At 39.9% G+C, this 13,904-nt stretch overlaps 1 protein-coding gene across 1 annotated transcript; it reads left to right on the forward strand.

Annotated features, from left to right (window-relative positions):
- Window positions 1-5,948: 5,948 nt before the first annotated feature.
- Window positions 5,949-13,510, forward strand: LOC120803442 (kelch repeat and BTB domain-containing protein 12-like). Its single transcript, XM_040151894.1, has 10 exons — window positions 5,949-6,094; window positions 7,238-7,419; window positions 7,587-7,768; window positions 8,028-8,160; window positions 8,643-8,876; window positions 8,990-9,348; window positions 9,427-9,700; window positions 10,838-10,985; window positions 11,077-11,274; window positions 11,592-13,510. Exons 2-10 carry the CDS (start codon window positions 7,249-7,251, stop codon window positions 11,738-11,740), a joined length of 1,848 nt encoding a protein of 615 aa, XP_040007828.1. The 5' UTR covers window positions 5,949-6,094; window positions 7,238-7,248; the 3' UTR covers window positions 11,741-13,510.
- Window positions 13,511-13,904: the final 394 nt, after the last annotated feature.

Raw genomic sequence — 13,904 nt, forward strand, 5'->3', positions numbered from 1 at the left:
ACTGAAAATTGAAACAGAGCGAGAGGTGAAATAAGATGATTAACAAATAAAAAGCCTCTTTACCTTTGAACCGCGTAATCTTATAACACAAATTCATCAGTCACACTCCTGACAGGGCTCCTTTAAATCATCTGTTTGATGTTCATTTTGAGCTGGTCAACTTTTAATAGGGTCATTGTCAAAAAGACTTTCATGATTGATTGAGGTTTTTCTTGTTATTCTGACTTTGTGAAAAGGAGTAGCATGCGTTCAAATGTGAACAGCGAGGTTATGAACGTTTTAGACAAGGGTTAAGTAATGCAGAAAAACTCAAAACTCTGATGAGAGTCAGGATCCCGTTCATACCAATATCTGTTTTTCCATGAGCAATTTCAAAATGAAAAAATTATTACTGCTAGAGTGGTTAACGTAGCCAGTAAAATAGTTGTAATACCTCAGAATGAACAAACCAGGTGTATTTTAAAAAAAACAACAAAAAACAACACACTCTGCATGTTTGCTGCCCTGTGGGAGCAAACTGTTGCTGTTCTCTTTGGCAAAACGTGAATGTCTTTAAAAGTAAAATTTTCCACTCCAATTATAATCTTAAACCTGAAATTATAGTTTTTTTTTTTCTTTCATTTTCAAGCTTTTTTCCTAGATAGCACCTGGCACTCAGCGCATAATGTACAATATCATTAATGTTTAACATGCTGTCTCCTATGGTTAATGTCTTAATGATGTTTTTACGGTCGAGGGGCTGGTTGAAGTTGGAGACAAGACGTCCATGTCAGTGGACAATAAAGTTGTATAGCTGCATTTTATTTCATTTTGTTTTATTTTGGTCTTGGATAAATGGCACCTTCTGTTTTAGATCTTAATCACAAAGGCCAGGTTACATGCTTCCCTCATGCAGGGCCGCTGTTCATACTGCCTTTCTTTGTGCTTGAAATACTTGAAATTATATTGTTTATGTTAGAAAAAGAACAGCTGGCTCACAGGAGGACATTTCACTTTAGTGAGTGAAATGAGTAACAGTAATAGATGAGTGTTAGACACAACAGGAAACATTCTCACACATATTAACCCTGGCCCCTGTGACACACGTGTAAATGTGTGCTGTTAAAACCATAGACTGTATACGGTTAAAACTCAGCAACGTTTTGATGACCAAGCACAGCTGAAAGGATAACTAGTATGAACAGAGAGAACCTTCTACAACCTCACTCACATCTCAGCTCATTTACAGACTATACAAAACAAGATCATATGTTTAATTTTATTTAGAAATGAAACTCTCTGCAGCAAAAGCCATTTTAAAAAATGTTAACAGGGTTAAGCATGTAAATATCCAGGCCAGAATAAGTATGGTATTACACAAATTTCAGTCATATATGTGGCTCTTTTTGTTTACCTTTGATGTTATTCAGCAATATTTATTTACTTGATCTTGTTAGAAGGTTTTTTTTTCATACAAGACATAGTTATTCTGTCCATGTTTAGACTTGGTCTCTTCAGCCACGTTTGCATTGGTACTACAACCACTTGGGGTGGAAAAAGCTGGATGTTGTACACGTTTTCCCATGACTTTTATTGATGTATTTTAACGGCTTACAACTGACATGTGTTGGTGGAAAACTGAGATGTGTTCTGTGCGGTCAGCCTACCATAGCTGGTAGTTTATTGGTAAGTGTGACAATAAATATACTATATACTTTATTATATGAAAGATTAGCCTTGCAAGTTTTTTCCCCAAACACAAATATAATTTGGATATTGCAAATTTTAGTGGTTTTAGTTTTTTCTTTTTTTTATTTGTTATTACGTCAGAATTTCAAGTTTTTTCAGTTATCTCATAATAATACATTCTTTCCACGCACCCCGTGGCAACAGCAGAAGTATTCCTTGGGTTGTATACACACCCCTGGTTAGAAATCACTTCTGTGGTATCCAAAAATGCTTGTCATGATTTTGGTATTTCTTTTAAACTTTTTTTTTTTGGAAATAAGGACAACATACATGAATAAACATTTCTGATTTTCAAACTGCAGTCCTTTGGCATTATGTTGGCAATAGGTTAAAATACAAACCAAGGGCAGTAAGATGTTCTATTTTCAAAGTTATTTAAACTTTTTGTGTTGTCATACTGCAAGTTTTATGCAAGGCAACTTGGTTTTGTTTCATGCATTTTTCAGTTTTTTATTTTATCTTTGTGTGTCTATAACCTCATTTATCAAATCTGTGTTCTTACATTTTCTGCATATTTTGTTATGTGCATATTGATGTAAGACAGAATAAATCCAAAGCAAAAATTCTCACAGTGAGGTAGAAAAAGATAAAGGAAGAAAAGGACTAAAGGGAAAAGAGAGGGCATGGTGTGAAACTGTGTGTTATTTGCAAATGCCTCATCCTTGTCCTCCTCTCAGAGGAAGGTGGAGGTTTATCATTATTGAGGGTGTTCTGCTGATAGCAAAACTAGTGTTTGTTTCTTCAGCTACAAGTAGTATTTTTAACTTGGTTGGTAGAAAGTTTCTTAAAGAAATCTAAGTGGATTTTTAGAATAGAGGTTCAATTTTCTTTCTATCCTCAAAATATCTGTTGATCTGAATCCAGGGCAACACCTGCTGAAATTGAACAACACAAAGATTTAAAAAAAAAAAAAAAAACAACAGGCAGGGCTGAGCAAAGACAAATATGCAGAAAAATAAACTCACTATTATCTGTTGAACAATGTGGCATTAACTCTGTGTGAGACTTCCAAATAAAGGATGCTACTGCTCACCTCTTCTCGTGTATTAACTCTTATCAATAGGTAAATAGTAGATAAATTATTTAACTGCCTGAATGAGGAGGTGAAGTGTTTGATAACCTTTTAAGTGCTACAGATTTTCTCGCAGTCGGAAAGGCAAAGTCAGATTTTTTCCTGACCTAGTTTCTGACACTGGTCTCAATTGTAGTTGTAAATGGAGTTGGGAAGGACTAGAAATAATAGAAATACGAGAACAGTTTGACATTATGTTAATAACAGAGCAAGCAAGCAAGCAAGCAAAGCTTATATACTGTATGTAGTGCACTTTTAAAAATAGAAGTTAAAAAGAAGAAAATGAGAAAGGGGGAGATAAAAGAGATAGAGAAGGAAATTAATGATAAAACTAAGATTTTATACCATGCTAATAGACTGTGAAGCTGTGCTTTAAGCTAAATGTTAAGGTCAGGTATAAGGTATTTGGTTATACACCAAAGTTTGACCTTATGGTGGCACTAAATGAATAACCAGGAGATCATCAAAGTTATTCCAATTTATCCTGAGGGGAAATGAATGTTTGTACAAAATTTCATGACAATCCATCCAACAGTCTTTGAGATAGTTCAGTCTGGACCAACACACCAGCATTGCTGTTCTTAGAGCTATGCTGCTAGCAATGCTAATGACAATGACTGTATAAGTCCCAAAATAAAAGCTCTTCAATCAAGAAAAAGCTAAAAGAAAAAAATGTTCATTAGATGCTTTACCCAACAAATCCCCATTCAATTTAAAGTTAACCCATGTCTATACACACACACACACACACACACACACATACATATATATATATATATATATATATATATATATATATATATATATATCCAGGAAATATATATATATATATATATATATATATATATATATATCCAGGAAAAGTGCTATAAAATGGCAACATTTTAAATTTATTTGGAAATTAGCCATTTTTTTTAAAGCAATTTTAGAAGCTTTCAGTTCAGTAAATTCACATTCATGCTCTGTTAACCCAGGCCTTCCTGAGGCACACACTTGGCCAAAGGTCCCGATGAAGAGCTGGCAGTGTGACAGCACTGTTACTGACATATGTCACATGTAAGTAAACATGTTTCACATGGGCAGACAAGTTCACATATAAACATCCTGACCACAGGTGCTACTGATTAATCTGCACGGCCTGTACACTCTAAGGACCACATTGTCTGGCTCCTGCTGTTGTGTAATACAGTATGCTCAACTGTGTGCGGAAACTCTGTTAGAAAACAGTTAGCCTGAAATAACACTGTACTGAGATTCATGTCACCTCCAATAACCTGTCCAGGAGGCAGACACACCTCCCGTCGCAGCTGGACCTGTGACAGAGTCTATAAAAGGATGATCATGTGCATTGTGTGCGTCTGCGTTTTTGTGAATGTTCGACTGTGAGTATTCGGTTGTGGTTCTCTTCGGTTGTCCATAAATTGTACCTACAATGGTTAGCTTTCAGCAGTTATTTCTGATTGTTTTGAACAATGGTGCATGGAGCTACTGAGTCACAATTGGTAGCATAAAAACTAAATAAATATGAGAACATGTGTGTTTATAGGTTGCTTTGCTTTCACCCTCCTGTCCAGGTCATCCCAAAGCAGCTCGTTTGGAGGGTCTGGCAACTGTGCTTGTTCTTGTCTTCTGAGGTAGTTCTGACATAGCCAGGAGGTGTGCTTTAGGTCATTATTTTTGCTAAAGGATGAACCCCTGACCTATGGCTGACCTCCTTCGATAATTGCCTTTTTCTCATCATTCCGATTGCAATAGAGTCCTAATAATGCTTCAAGGGGTTTAGCACCACAGTCTGTTCCAACACTGCCTTTGTACAAAGAGAGTTTTTGTAAGTAAACAGCAAAAGTTGGGGCACCTGTAGCTTATTGCATCAAGTTTCAAGGCTTAATTTTCTACCATTGCTGCAGGAAAGCGGTAAATTAACCAATTTCTTAATCCCCGAAAAAGGCCTATTTTCTATGAAATTAACATTATTTTTCTGTTTCTGGTCACCTTAAGTTTTTTTTTTACCTTAGGCAGCAGTTTACTGCTTACTGTTGTACCATTTTTGGTTATTCACTGACCTTGATCTTCTTAAATTTCAATAAAGACTGGAAAAATTATGGTGTTTAATGAGGACATATATATATATATATATATGTCTATATATATCTATATATCTATATCGATATCTATATTTTGATCGATGTGGCATTAACTCTGTGTGAGACTTCCAAATAAAGGATGCTACTGCTCACCTCTTCTCATGTATTACCTCTTATCAATAGGTAATTAGCAAGATAAGTTATTTAACTGCCTGAATGAGGAGGTGAAGTGTTTGATAACCTTTTAAGTGTTACAGATTTTCTCGCAGTCGGAAAGGCAAAGTCAGATTTTTTCCTGACCTAGTTTCTGACACTGGTCTCAATTGTAGTTGTAAATGGAGTTGGGAAGGACTAGAAATAATAGAAATACGAGACGGCTTGACATTATGTTAATAACAGAGCAAGCAAGCAAAGCTTATATACTGTATGTAGTGCACTTTTCAAAACAGAAGTTAAAAAGAAGAAAATGAGAAAGGGGGAGATAATAAAAACTATGAAGCTGGGCTTTAAGCTAAAAGCTTAAAGCTTTCTCTATATATCTCTATATATATATACATATAAATATAAGTATATATATCTATATATATATATATATATATATATATATAAATATAAGTATATATATATATATATATATATATATATATAGTCCTATATATATATAGTATAGTATATATATAGTCCTATGACCGATATATTTACTTTTGTTTTATATTTTATACTGTGAAATTTACTGTATCTCTTCTTGCATCTGAAGAACCTATTCTAGTTTTGTGGTTGTTTGTTTTGGTCAGATTACGGGTCTTTCTTCCATATGAAAGGAGTGTCCTTGCGATTTCTAGAACAAATTCACATTATTTTATTTCAAACACATTACAGAGAAGATTGCTTGTATTGTATTTTAAGGCCCAAAATGAATAAGAGTGAAACACTGAATGATCATAAAGACCGTGTGCACAGTGACTTCTGGAAACCTGAACAGACCAACAGCACCCCTAGCACTTGCTGGTCTATTTTAAACCTTTTTACCAGTGAGCATGCTGTTGCCCCCACTTACAAGCAGCAAATAGCACAGAACACAAGACAGTCCTGCCAGCAAAAAAAAAAAAATACAACAGCCTGTGAAGAGCAGTTTAAGGCATCAAAGGTGACGTCAGCTCAATTGAGAAACGTTTCAATCCTGGCTCTGGATAGCCTCCGGACACCACCGGTATGGTAGCTGTTTTCTTCATGTGCTTAGCTAAAGTCATGCTAACATGCCACTGCTCATGCTGTGAACTGCCTGTGTATGTGTACCCGGAGCGAGGTGACATGTGCATGTTTAAGACACCCACTGACAGTGTCCCTGTTATCGCTAAAAGTGTGTGAGTTGGTGAGCCAGCTGCTCAGGGGGCGGAACCAGTTCAAGACACTGGTCAACATGGAAAAGAAAGGCCTCTACAAATGGAGCAAAGCCATTAAATATCTGTGATAACTAATAGATACACTGTCTGAGAGGCTCCCTTCCGCTGTTTCTGCTTATATTAGTGTTATTAATATTGTATGGTATGTCCTGTTATGACTGAATGTAAAAAACAGTAATGGTATCTGATGGAGCCCATTTTGCAGGATACATGAGACTAATAGTCTCAAAAATCTGTCTCATCTGCAGCTTTTTATCAGTGTTCCTTTTGTGATTGAAATAGATTTAATTGTGTGACTTTGGGGGGGGGTGTCCCGTGATGTTTAGCGCATTCATTGCATTCACAGTGACCATAGTGATCAGTAGCACTAAGCAAGACACACAATAGTGATTCTTTAGCTCAGCTGGAAAAGATGAGAAAGTGGAACTTGTGAACATGCACTCTGTACATGGATACAGTTCACTGAACATAATTACAGAGTAAATTCAGCCTTTTAGTTTTCACTTTGGATAATGTTTATTTCCAAGCAGCATTTCAAGTAGGCCAGTCCATTCAAATTTTGATTAAAATCCAAGCTGTGGTTTGAGCTCAAATTACAAGTCACGCAAAGATTACAAAGCAAATGGAAACCCACAGTTTAGCTGTCAGCTTACTATGAGCCTCTTTTTGTTTGAAATGGTCAGATGATAAACTCCAGGGTGAAATGAATTTCAAAGTCTGGAGTTACGTTTGGCCTGAGAACATATTCCTTCATTTGTGATCCAAAAGTACTAATCAGGCAGCATCATACCTTATGCTACTGACGTGCATTTGCGTTCCTCAGGCTCTGAATGGCAGAAGTGTGTGTACGAACCAAATTCCCCCTTGATGTTCTCTCTTATTTTTTCCCTTACCATATGTGTATTTGGCACTGCTCTGCCAAAAAGCTTTCTCTCTAATCTGACACACAGAACAACAGTGCATGGAGTCCGAGGTGCTGGACTCTGCTCAGGCAGAGCACGGCTCGCTTCTGCTCAGGCAGCTGGAGAGGATGAGAGTGGCTGAGGACCTAACTGATGTGGTGCTGCTGGCAGAGGGGATTCCCTTTCCTTGCCACAAGGTTGTGCTGTCTGCATTTAGCCCTTACTTCCAGGTAAAGTGTCCATGCACAGATTTGTTGAAACTGATTGTGCTAATATAGGAAAATACAAGATGATGCAACCTGTGTTTTGCAGAGCTGTTACAAGCAAGTCTGTTGATGATATTTTGAGACTGTAATTGTTTCATGCTCCATTATTTTTGGTGAATTGCTGTGTCCAGGCCATGTTTACATGTGGTCTGAAGGAGACCCGGGGAGGAGAGGTACCACTCAGAGACACTCCTGCTCAGAGCCTGGAGCTGCTACTGGACTACATGTACCGTGCTGAACTCCCCCTTTCCAATGACAACATCCAGGGAGTGGCTGCTGCTGCCTTCCTGCTCCATGTAGACGGAGCCTTCAGGTGGGGAAGAAAAAAGGGACTGGGAAGTAGGATTTTCATCAGTATCCAGTAAAATAACATTAACAGGACTTGCACAGTGTTCATTTATGGTATAAGGTTAAGACATTAGGGGCAATTACCATTCATCTTACCTGTTATCCTGCTTGTAACTGCCTATGTCACGTGCAGTCGTATGATATGTAAGTGATGCATGTCAGAGGGTAGTGACCCATGTTTGAAATGCTTATAACACTTTGTTCCCTTCTTGTTACTGCTTCAGGTTGTGTCAGAGCCACATGGAGTCCCGTATGGACCCCTCTAACTGTGTCGGTCTGTACCACTGGGCCAGAGACCTGGGGGCCACTGGTCTGGCTGACTGCGCTTTGAGATACATCTGTCACCACTTTGCACAGGTGGGGCATTCAGTGGTACTTGTGTCGAATATTCTCTCAGTTAGAGATATAAAAAAATGTTCACGGCTCCACAATGAAACATGTTATGAGGACTAAGTAGTACATATATCCTGAAAATGATATATGAACATAACTGCTTTTTAATATGACTATATAAGGATCGGCTTACTTCAAAGGATCACATTAGACAAACTCATTGATGGTGCTCTTTGTCACAATTAAACTGCATAACATTTTACCAGTCATTCCCATTCTCAGACTTTTGTTTTTCAGCTACTTATTGCTGTCACTAGATGGCAGAAATCCCTTGCACTGTTTCGCTTAGTGAGACACAAGTGTTGAGATGCTTTGGGATTTACAGTGTTGATTTTGCTATAGATTTTCACGTCAGCAATTTTGGCTACAATCCTGTATATTTCTTTTTTCTATAACTCAGGCATTGCCAATGTTTGTTGCCCCCTTCTTTATCCTGCTCTCTCTAGGTTTGTGAGGAAGAAGAAGTGCTGGACCTGGATGCCCAAAGTCTTGGGGATCTGCTTGGTTCAGATGACCTCAACATATCACAGGAGAAGGTTGTGCTGGAGCTGGTGCTGCGTTGGGTGGAGAGGCGCAGAGGGGACTCGCAGTGCGAAGCCCAGGCTGCGCAGTTACTCGGGCGTGTCCGGCTGGAGCTTGTGGACCCCGGATTCCTCCGCAAAGCCAGGAGGAGAAACCCGGTGAGAGGGGATAGGAGGGGAAGGCCAAGTGATAAAAGTCAAGGCTCTTTACCCACATTTATGAAGGGATTAGTAGATTTACAGAGTATAATGCCTATAAATGAATCTTCCAGGTATTGCTGCGGGATGCTGAGTGCTTTGGGATGATCGATGCTGCTCTTCAGACCTCGGGTCTCTGTGAGACGTCAGCTCCACCTCGCCCAGCTCTTCGTTACGGCATGGAGACCACTGATCTGCTGCTCTGTTTGGGTGGGGTTAACAAGGATGGAGTGCCTGCCCGCCGTGGTGGACTTGCTGACCTCAGTTTTTGCTTTGCCCCCTATGGTAGGAAGGCTTACTACATCCCCTCTCCACTGAGGGGCTGTGGAGGTATGGGACAAATCACGGGGGGAGCAGTGACACAAGACAACAACATAGTGGTGGCCATAGAGGCAGTTGACCAACACAGGATGAAGAGGGTGGATATCTACAGGTGTGTGTATTTAAGAAACCCACATTTTGAAAGGAACTGGATTCAGAACCAGATCTGAACTGCCTGTCTATCTTCCAGGTATGATAATTCGGAGGAGAACAGCTGGGTGGAGTTGTGCTCAGCAGCATACAGGGACATGTATGCTTTAGGGCTGGTAGGCGATGCCCTTTATATGATAGGTGGTCAGATGAAGGTCCACAATCAGTACATCATCACAGACAGCGTGCAGAGATGGTCTCTGAAGAGAGGAGGCAGCTGGCTCAGCTTCGCCCCTCTGCCTCTCCCTTTAGCTTGCCACTGTGCCGTGAGCCTGAAGGAGCATCTCTATGTGCTGGGGGGCTGGACACCACAGGTACACAGACCTGTCAATAAATATAGTTTTTGTGGTGAATAATGACTGTGCAGTAAAGGGGTGTACTGAAGTGTCCTTGGGAAAGTAAACACTGATTACTTGTCAGGTCCCAGCTTGCCAGCTGAAAGGCAAAAATAGATTCTCCCCACAGGTATTAAAAACAGCTTAATTATTTAGAGGCCCTGTTACTATAAGTGATGGGGTTCTACATGGATACACAGTTTTTTGTATTTTCTGTATGGCCAAGTATTGAATAGGTGTGGGTGTTTCACCTGAGACATTTCTATTTGTGTGTTTTTGTCCTTGCTTTTCTCACTGGTTTGAAGTGAGCGGAGCTCAGCTGGAAAAAGGTGGTTTCAGGGTGTTTTCCACACACCAATCAGGATTTAGTGATACCTGAATCAAATGAGATGACAGTTGGATAAATGTTTAATGTTACAGAGAAATACTTACTATTTGAAGCCAAATTTTCAGCTACTATAAATACACTAAGAGTAGAATTTTTAAATTTCAGACTTTGGCTACCTCTAGTGGTAGAATTAAAAAAAAGTAAGAAATAGTAATAATAATGGCTAGAAGGGCACTCAATAGAGTGCTAATGTCAGACAACATAAACCAGACTTCAGAGAAAAAAATTCAAATTCATAGTAAACGGTCTGGATCTACCCCAATATTGAATGGGTTCTTTCCTGGCACATGCCTCATCCCTCCACCAAGTTCGGTGCAAATCGGTTTAGAACATTATGTGTATTCCTGCTCACAAAAAATACAACAAACAGACATGGCTGAAAACGTTACTTCCTTGGCAAAGGTAATAAAAAAGATTAAAAAAGACAATGCAACAGCATTGTCCAGATCTGACCCGGGAACAGTGAGATGAATGGCCTGAAAGACTGCAACATCTCACTTTCTACAACAAAACTTTATGCCAACAGAATTATACGAAAATCCTAAAAAAAAATCCTTCCTTACTATCTTTAAGGCAACTCAGTGATTTGGTGAAAGATTCAGTGTGACATTTCCCTTTCTTTCTTCACTGTTTCTCCAATGCTGCTTCTTAGTTCTCAATTCTGAAACCATTTTCTTGTCTTTTTCTTCCTCCTTCCACCTAAAATCTACCTTCTTTTCCTACCACAGCATCAGCCAGATGATGAGCCTGACAAGCTGAGTAACCGTGTGTTTCAGTTTGACCCCGGCAAGGACAGGTGGACAGAGTGTTCCAGGATGAAGTACTCCAGGTACCGCTGCGGCACGGCTGTCGTCAATGGGGAAATCTACATATTAGGTCAGACTACGAGACAGGATGCAACTGTGTCCCTGCGTATTGATTCTATATGAGAAGGAACAGAGCCAGACGATGTGTGTGTTTTCTTCAGGTGGTATAGGATGTGATGGAGAAGACCACGGACAATCACGTCGCTGTCTGAGCTCTGTGGAGATCTATAACCCAGATACAGACACTTGGAGGGCAGGACCAACTCTGCCCACGTCCCTACTCTCCCTCCGAACCAGCGCCTCCAATATAGGAGCAGTGGAGGGAAAGCTCTACCTCTGTGGATACTACAAGGGGGCCGGTCAGTTACTGAATGCCGGTCAATCATTTTCAGCAGCTTCTTTGTATAGTATCCAACTGGGGCAAGTTTAGAAACTTATGAATACTTAAATTGTTTATTAAGTGGCTGCGTTGTGCCACCAACCTGGCCCCGCTTCTGGTCACGAAGAAAATTTCCATCAATTTAACACTGTGCCGAAATGCCTCCTGTTGCACAAACACAGGGCGCACTTTGGGTCTGCGTCAGAGTTAGGGAATGCCAGCTAACTGATGAGGCAGTATCTCTGGAAATTAGATCTTTGTCAGCCATAACTCACATACTTTCTCTCATGACTGCAGGCCGTCATGAGATCATCACCAAGGAGATTTTGGAACTGGACCCCGCGGACAATGTGTGGACGGTGGTGGAGAGACGAGCAGCCATGCACGACAGCTATGATGTCTGTCTGGTGGCTAACCTCAATCCTCGAAACCTCTTCACACCCTAATGCATCTCCTCCTGACTCTGAGCAACAATGCTAAGGGCCAGGGTGTGCGGGAAATAGGCTTCTGTCTTCTAAACCTCATACAGCTTTATCCAAACTTGGCTTGACGCTGGGATTTCACATGTATCAACAACAAGATTGATAAACGTGTGAAATCTGGATATCTAGTTGGTTGCCGTTGCTTTGCTGAACAAAGGGAGTCAGTCTAAAACTTCCCAAAAAAGGAAATATTCAGTGTGTTCTTTTAAACTCAAGTTTAAAATGTCTGCAAGGACTTCTCCCCTTTGCGATCTGTAATCTTTGTAAACTGTAACCATCAGCAAATCCTCGTAACTAAACAACAAAGCTGGTTAGTTTCTTCGAAAATGATAGCTGTGACCTTTACAAAAATTATTCATAAGAATGTTTTCTCATCTTTCACTGCTGTGGTTAAAGTTTGGCAGTTTAAACTACTTGATTAAGAGTAGGGAAAGATTGTGGTCATGGGTAAAAGAAACCAACGTTTTCTGTTGGTAGGAAAAAAGTCGCAAACTGCAGGCTCTGAGGATGTGTCCTTTGTAACGCTATAAAAATGTCATGCCTCCTCCATCTTTTCTTGTGAACGACAACAGTTATTGACTGCATGACCACACAAGGTTGATTGTCACAAAAACATATTTGCCGTTCTGGCTTAAAAAAAAAAAAATCCACCTACCAGCACCTTTAAGGCTCACTCGTTAACACGTTACAGTATGTCTCATTTGTTTAATAGACCCTTGTCGTCACCGTGAGGTTGCCCGAAAACCAGGGGAGGCTCCAGGAAGTCACTGTGCCCAGATGAGAAACAGTCCCACAAATAACCCCACGTAAAACCACAAATTGAAATTTCTACATGACTTTTAACGGTGGATTTTGTTACCTTTGGACAGAGACAGTTTCTAGCTGTTTCCAGTTATGCTAAGCTAAGTTAACTGTCCCCTGGCTGTAGCTTCTTATTGAACAGACAGATTTGAGAGTGGTATCGATGTTCTTGTCTAACCCTCAGCAAGAAAGCTACTAAGCGTATTTCCCAAAATGTCAAACAGTGCCTTCCTGTATTTAAACAAATGCTGTCATTTTTCTGGTGTTGTGGTGTAGTTTTGTAGCTATATTGCCACTTTACAAGGCGGTACACTTGGAAAGAGTTAAAGAATGGTTACTAATGTCTTTATTAATGGTTAATGATTTGTGTGAATGCTCCAAAAGTTCAGTAATAACTCGTAAGTAACGGGACTTTGTGGGCTGCAAAGTTGTGAACCCAAATTTGAGGTGAACAACCTTCCAAATGATCCCGCTTTGTCCTTTAAGCTTTGTGGATTAGTAAGGACTCTTGTCGTGAACTTTTTGAACCCCTGACCTCTGAAGGAAGAATGCAGAGTATCTGGGTCGTTATTAAATAGTGACTTACTAACATTTGTTACAGCAAGCTTGACTTCTTATTTTATAGCTAAAACCCAAATTTATAAGCCATCAGTCCTGCCGGCAGTTGGGGAAAAAAATCCTTCAATGGGGTCATTGTGAGGAGTCTTTATCATTATAGTGGCTTGTTACTGAGTAGTTAAGCATTAGGGTTCATTAACTGTTTCACGACATCACAGCCACAACCAATGAGAAACCGAAGTATGTCTTATTGTGTTGTGGTTCTGAAATCCTGTGATCACTTTTTCGTGGAATTTATAGGCTAAGGTAATAAATGGATACCAGTTAAGTTGTATTTCCACACATGAGTAACCTTTATGTTTTCTTGATTGTTTATTGGTGAATTTGAAATAAAAATAATAATAATTTAATCCTGCAGACTTTCCAACTACCATTACTCCCTCTCTCTGACTTCAAAGTCTCTGCTTCCTCCCAGTTCCTTCAAAATCTTTTCCAGGATTTTTGTCTTCTTTTTTTTTTTTTTCTCTCTCCTCAGCTCACCGCATGGCAGAGCTTCAACAAACATGTCTGACTGAAGTGGTGGATTTGGGGGGTGAGCGTCCGACCCGCATGACATTCCGTACATGCCTTCGTATCCTCTCTCCTGCTGCTGAGCAGGTCGGGCATGAGCCGACGGAAAAAGCCACAAAGATCCCAAGTGAGTGTGACGCGGCGGGATGTTGCTATGAGAGCTGGTTTTGGAATGAGGAGGCTCCACCCATCGCTCCGG

The sequence above is a fragment of the Xiphias gladius genome, chromosome 18 (genome assembly GCF_016859285.1).
Source record: "Xiphias gladius isolate SHS-SW01 ecotype Sanya breed wild chromosome 18, ASM1685928v1, whole genome shotgun sequence".
In the NCBI taxonomy this organism is placed as follows: domain Eukaryota; kingdom Metazoa; phylum Chordata; class Actinopteri; order Istiophoriformes; family Xiphiidae; genus Xiphias; species Xiphias gladius.

Excerpts from the sequence above, each read along its gene's own strand:
- LOC120803442 (XM_040151894.1), top strand. The coding sequence starts at position 7,249 with ATGGAGTCCGAGGTGCTGGACTCTGCTCAGGCAGAGCACGGCTCGCTT. Across the intron at positions 8,877-8,989 it reads AAGCCAGGAGGAGAAACCCG|GTATTGCTGCGGGATGCTGA; the intron begins GTGAGAGGGGAT and ends TGAATCTTCCAG. Across the intron at positions 11,275-11,591 it reads TGGATACTACAAGGGGGCCG|GCCGTCATGAGATCATCACC; the intron begins GTCAGTTACTGA and ends TCATGACTGCAG.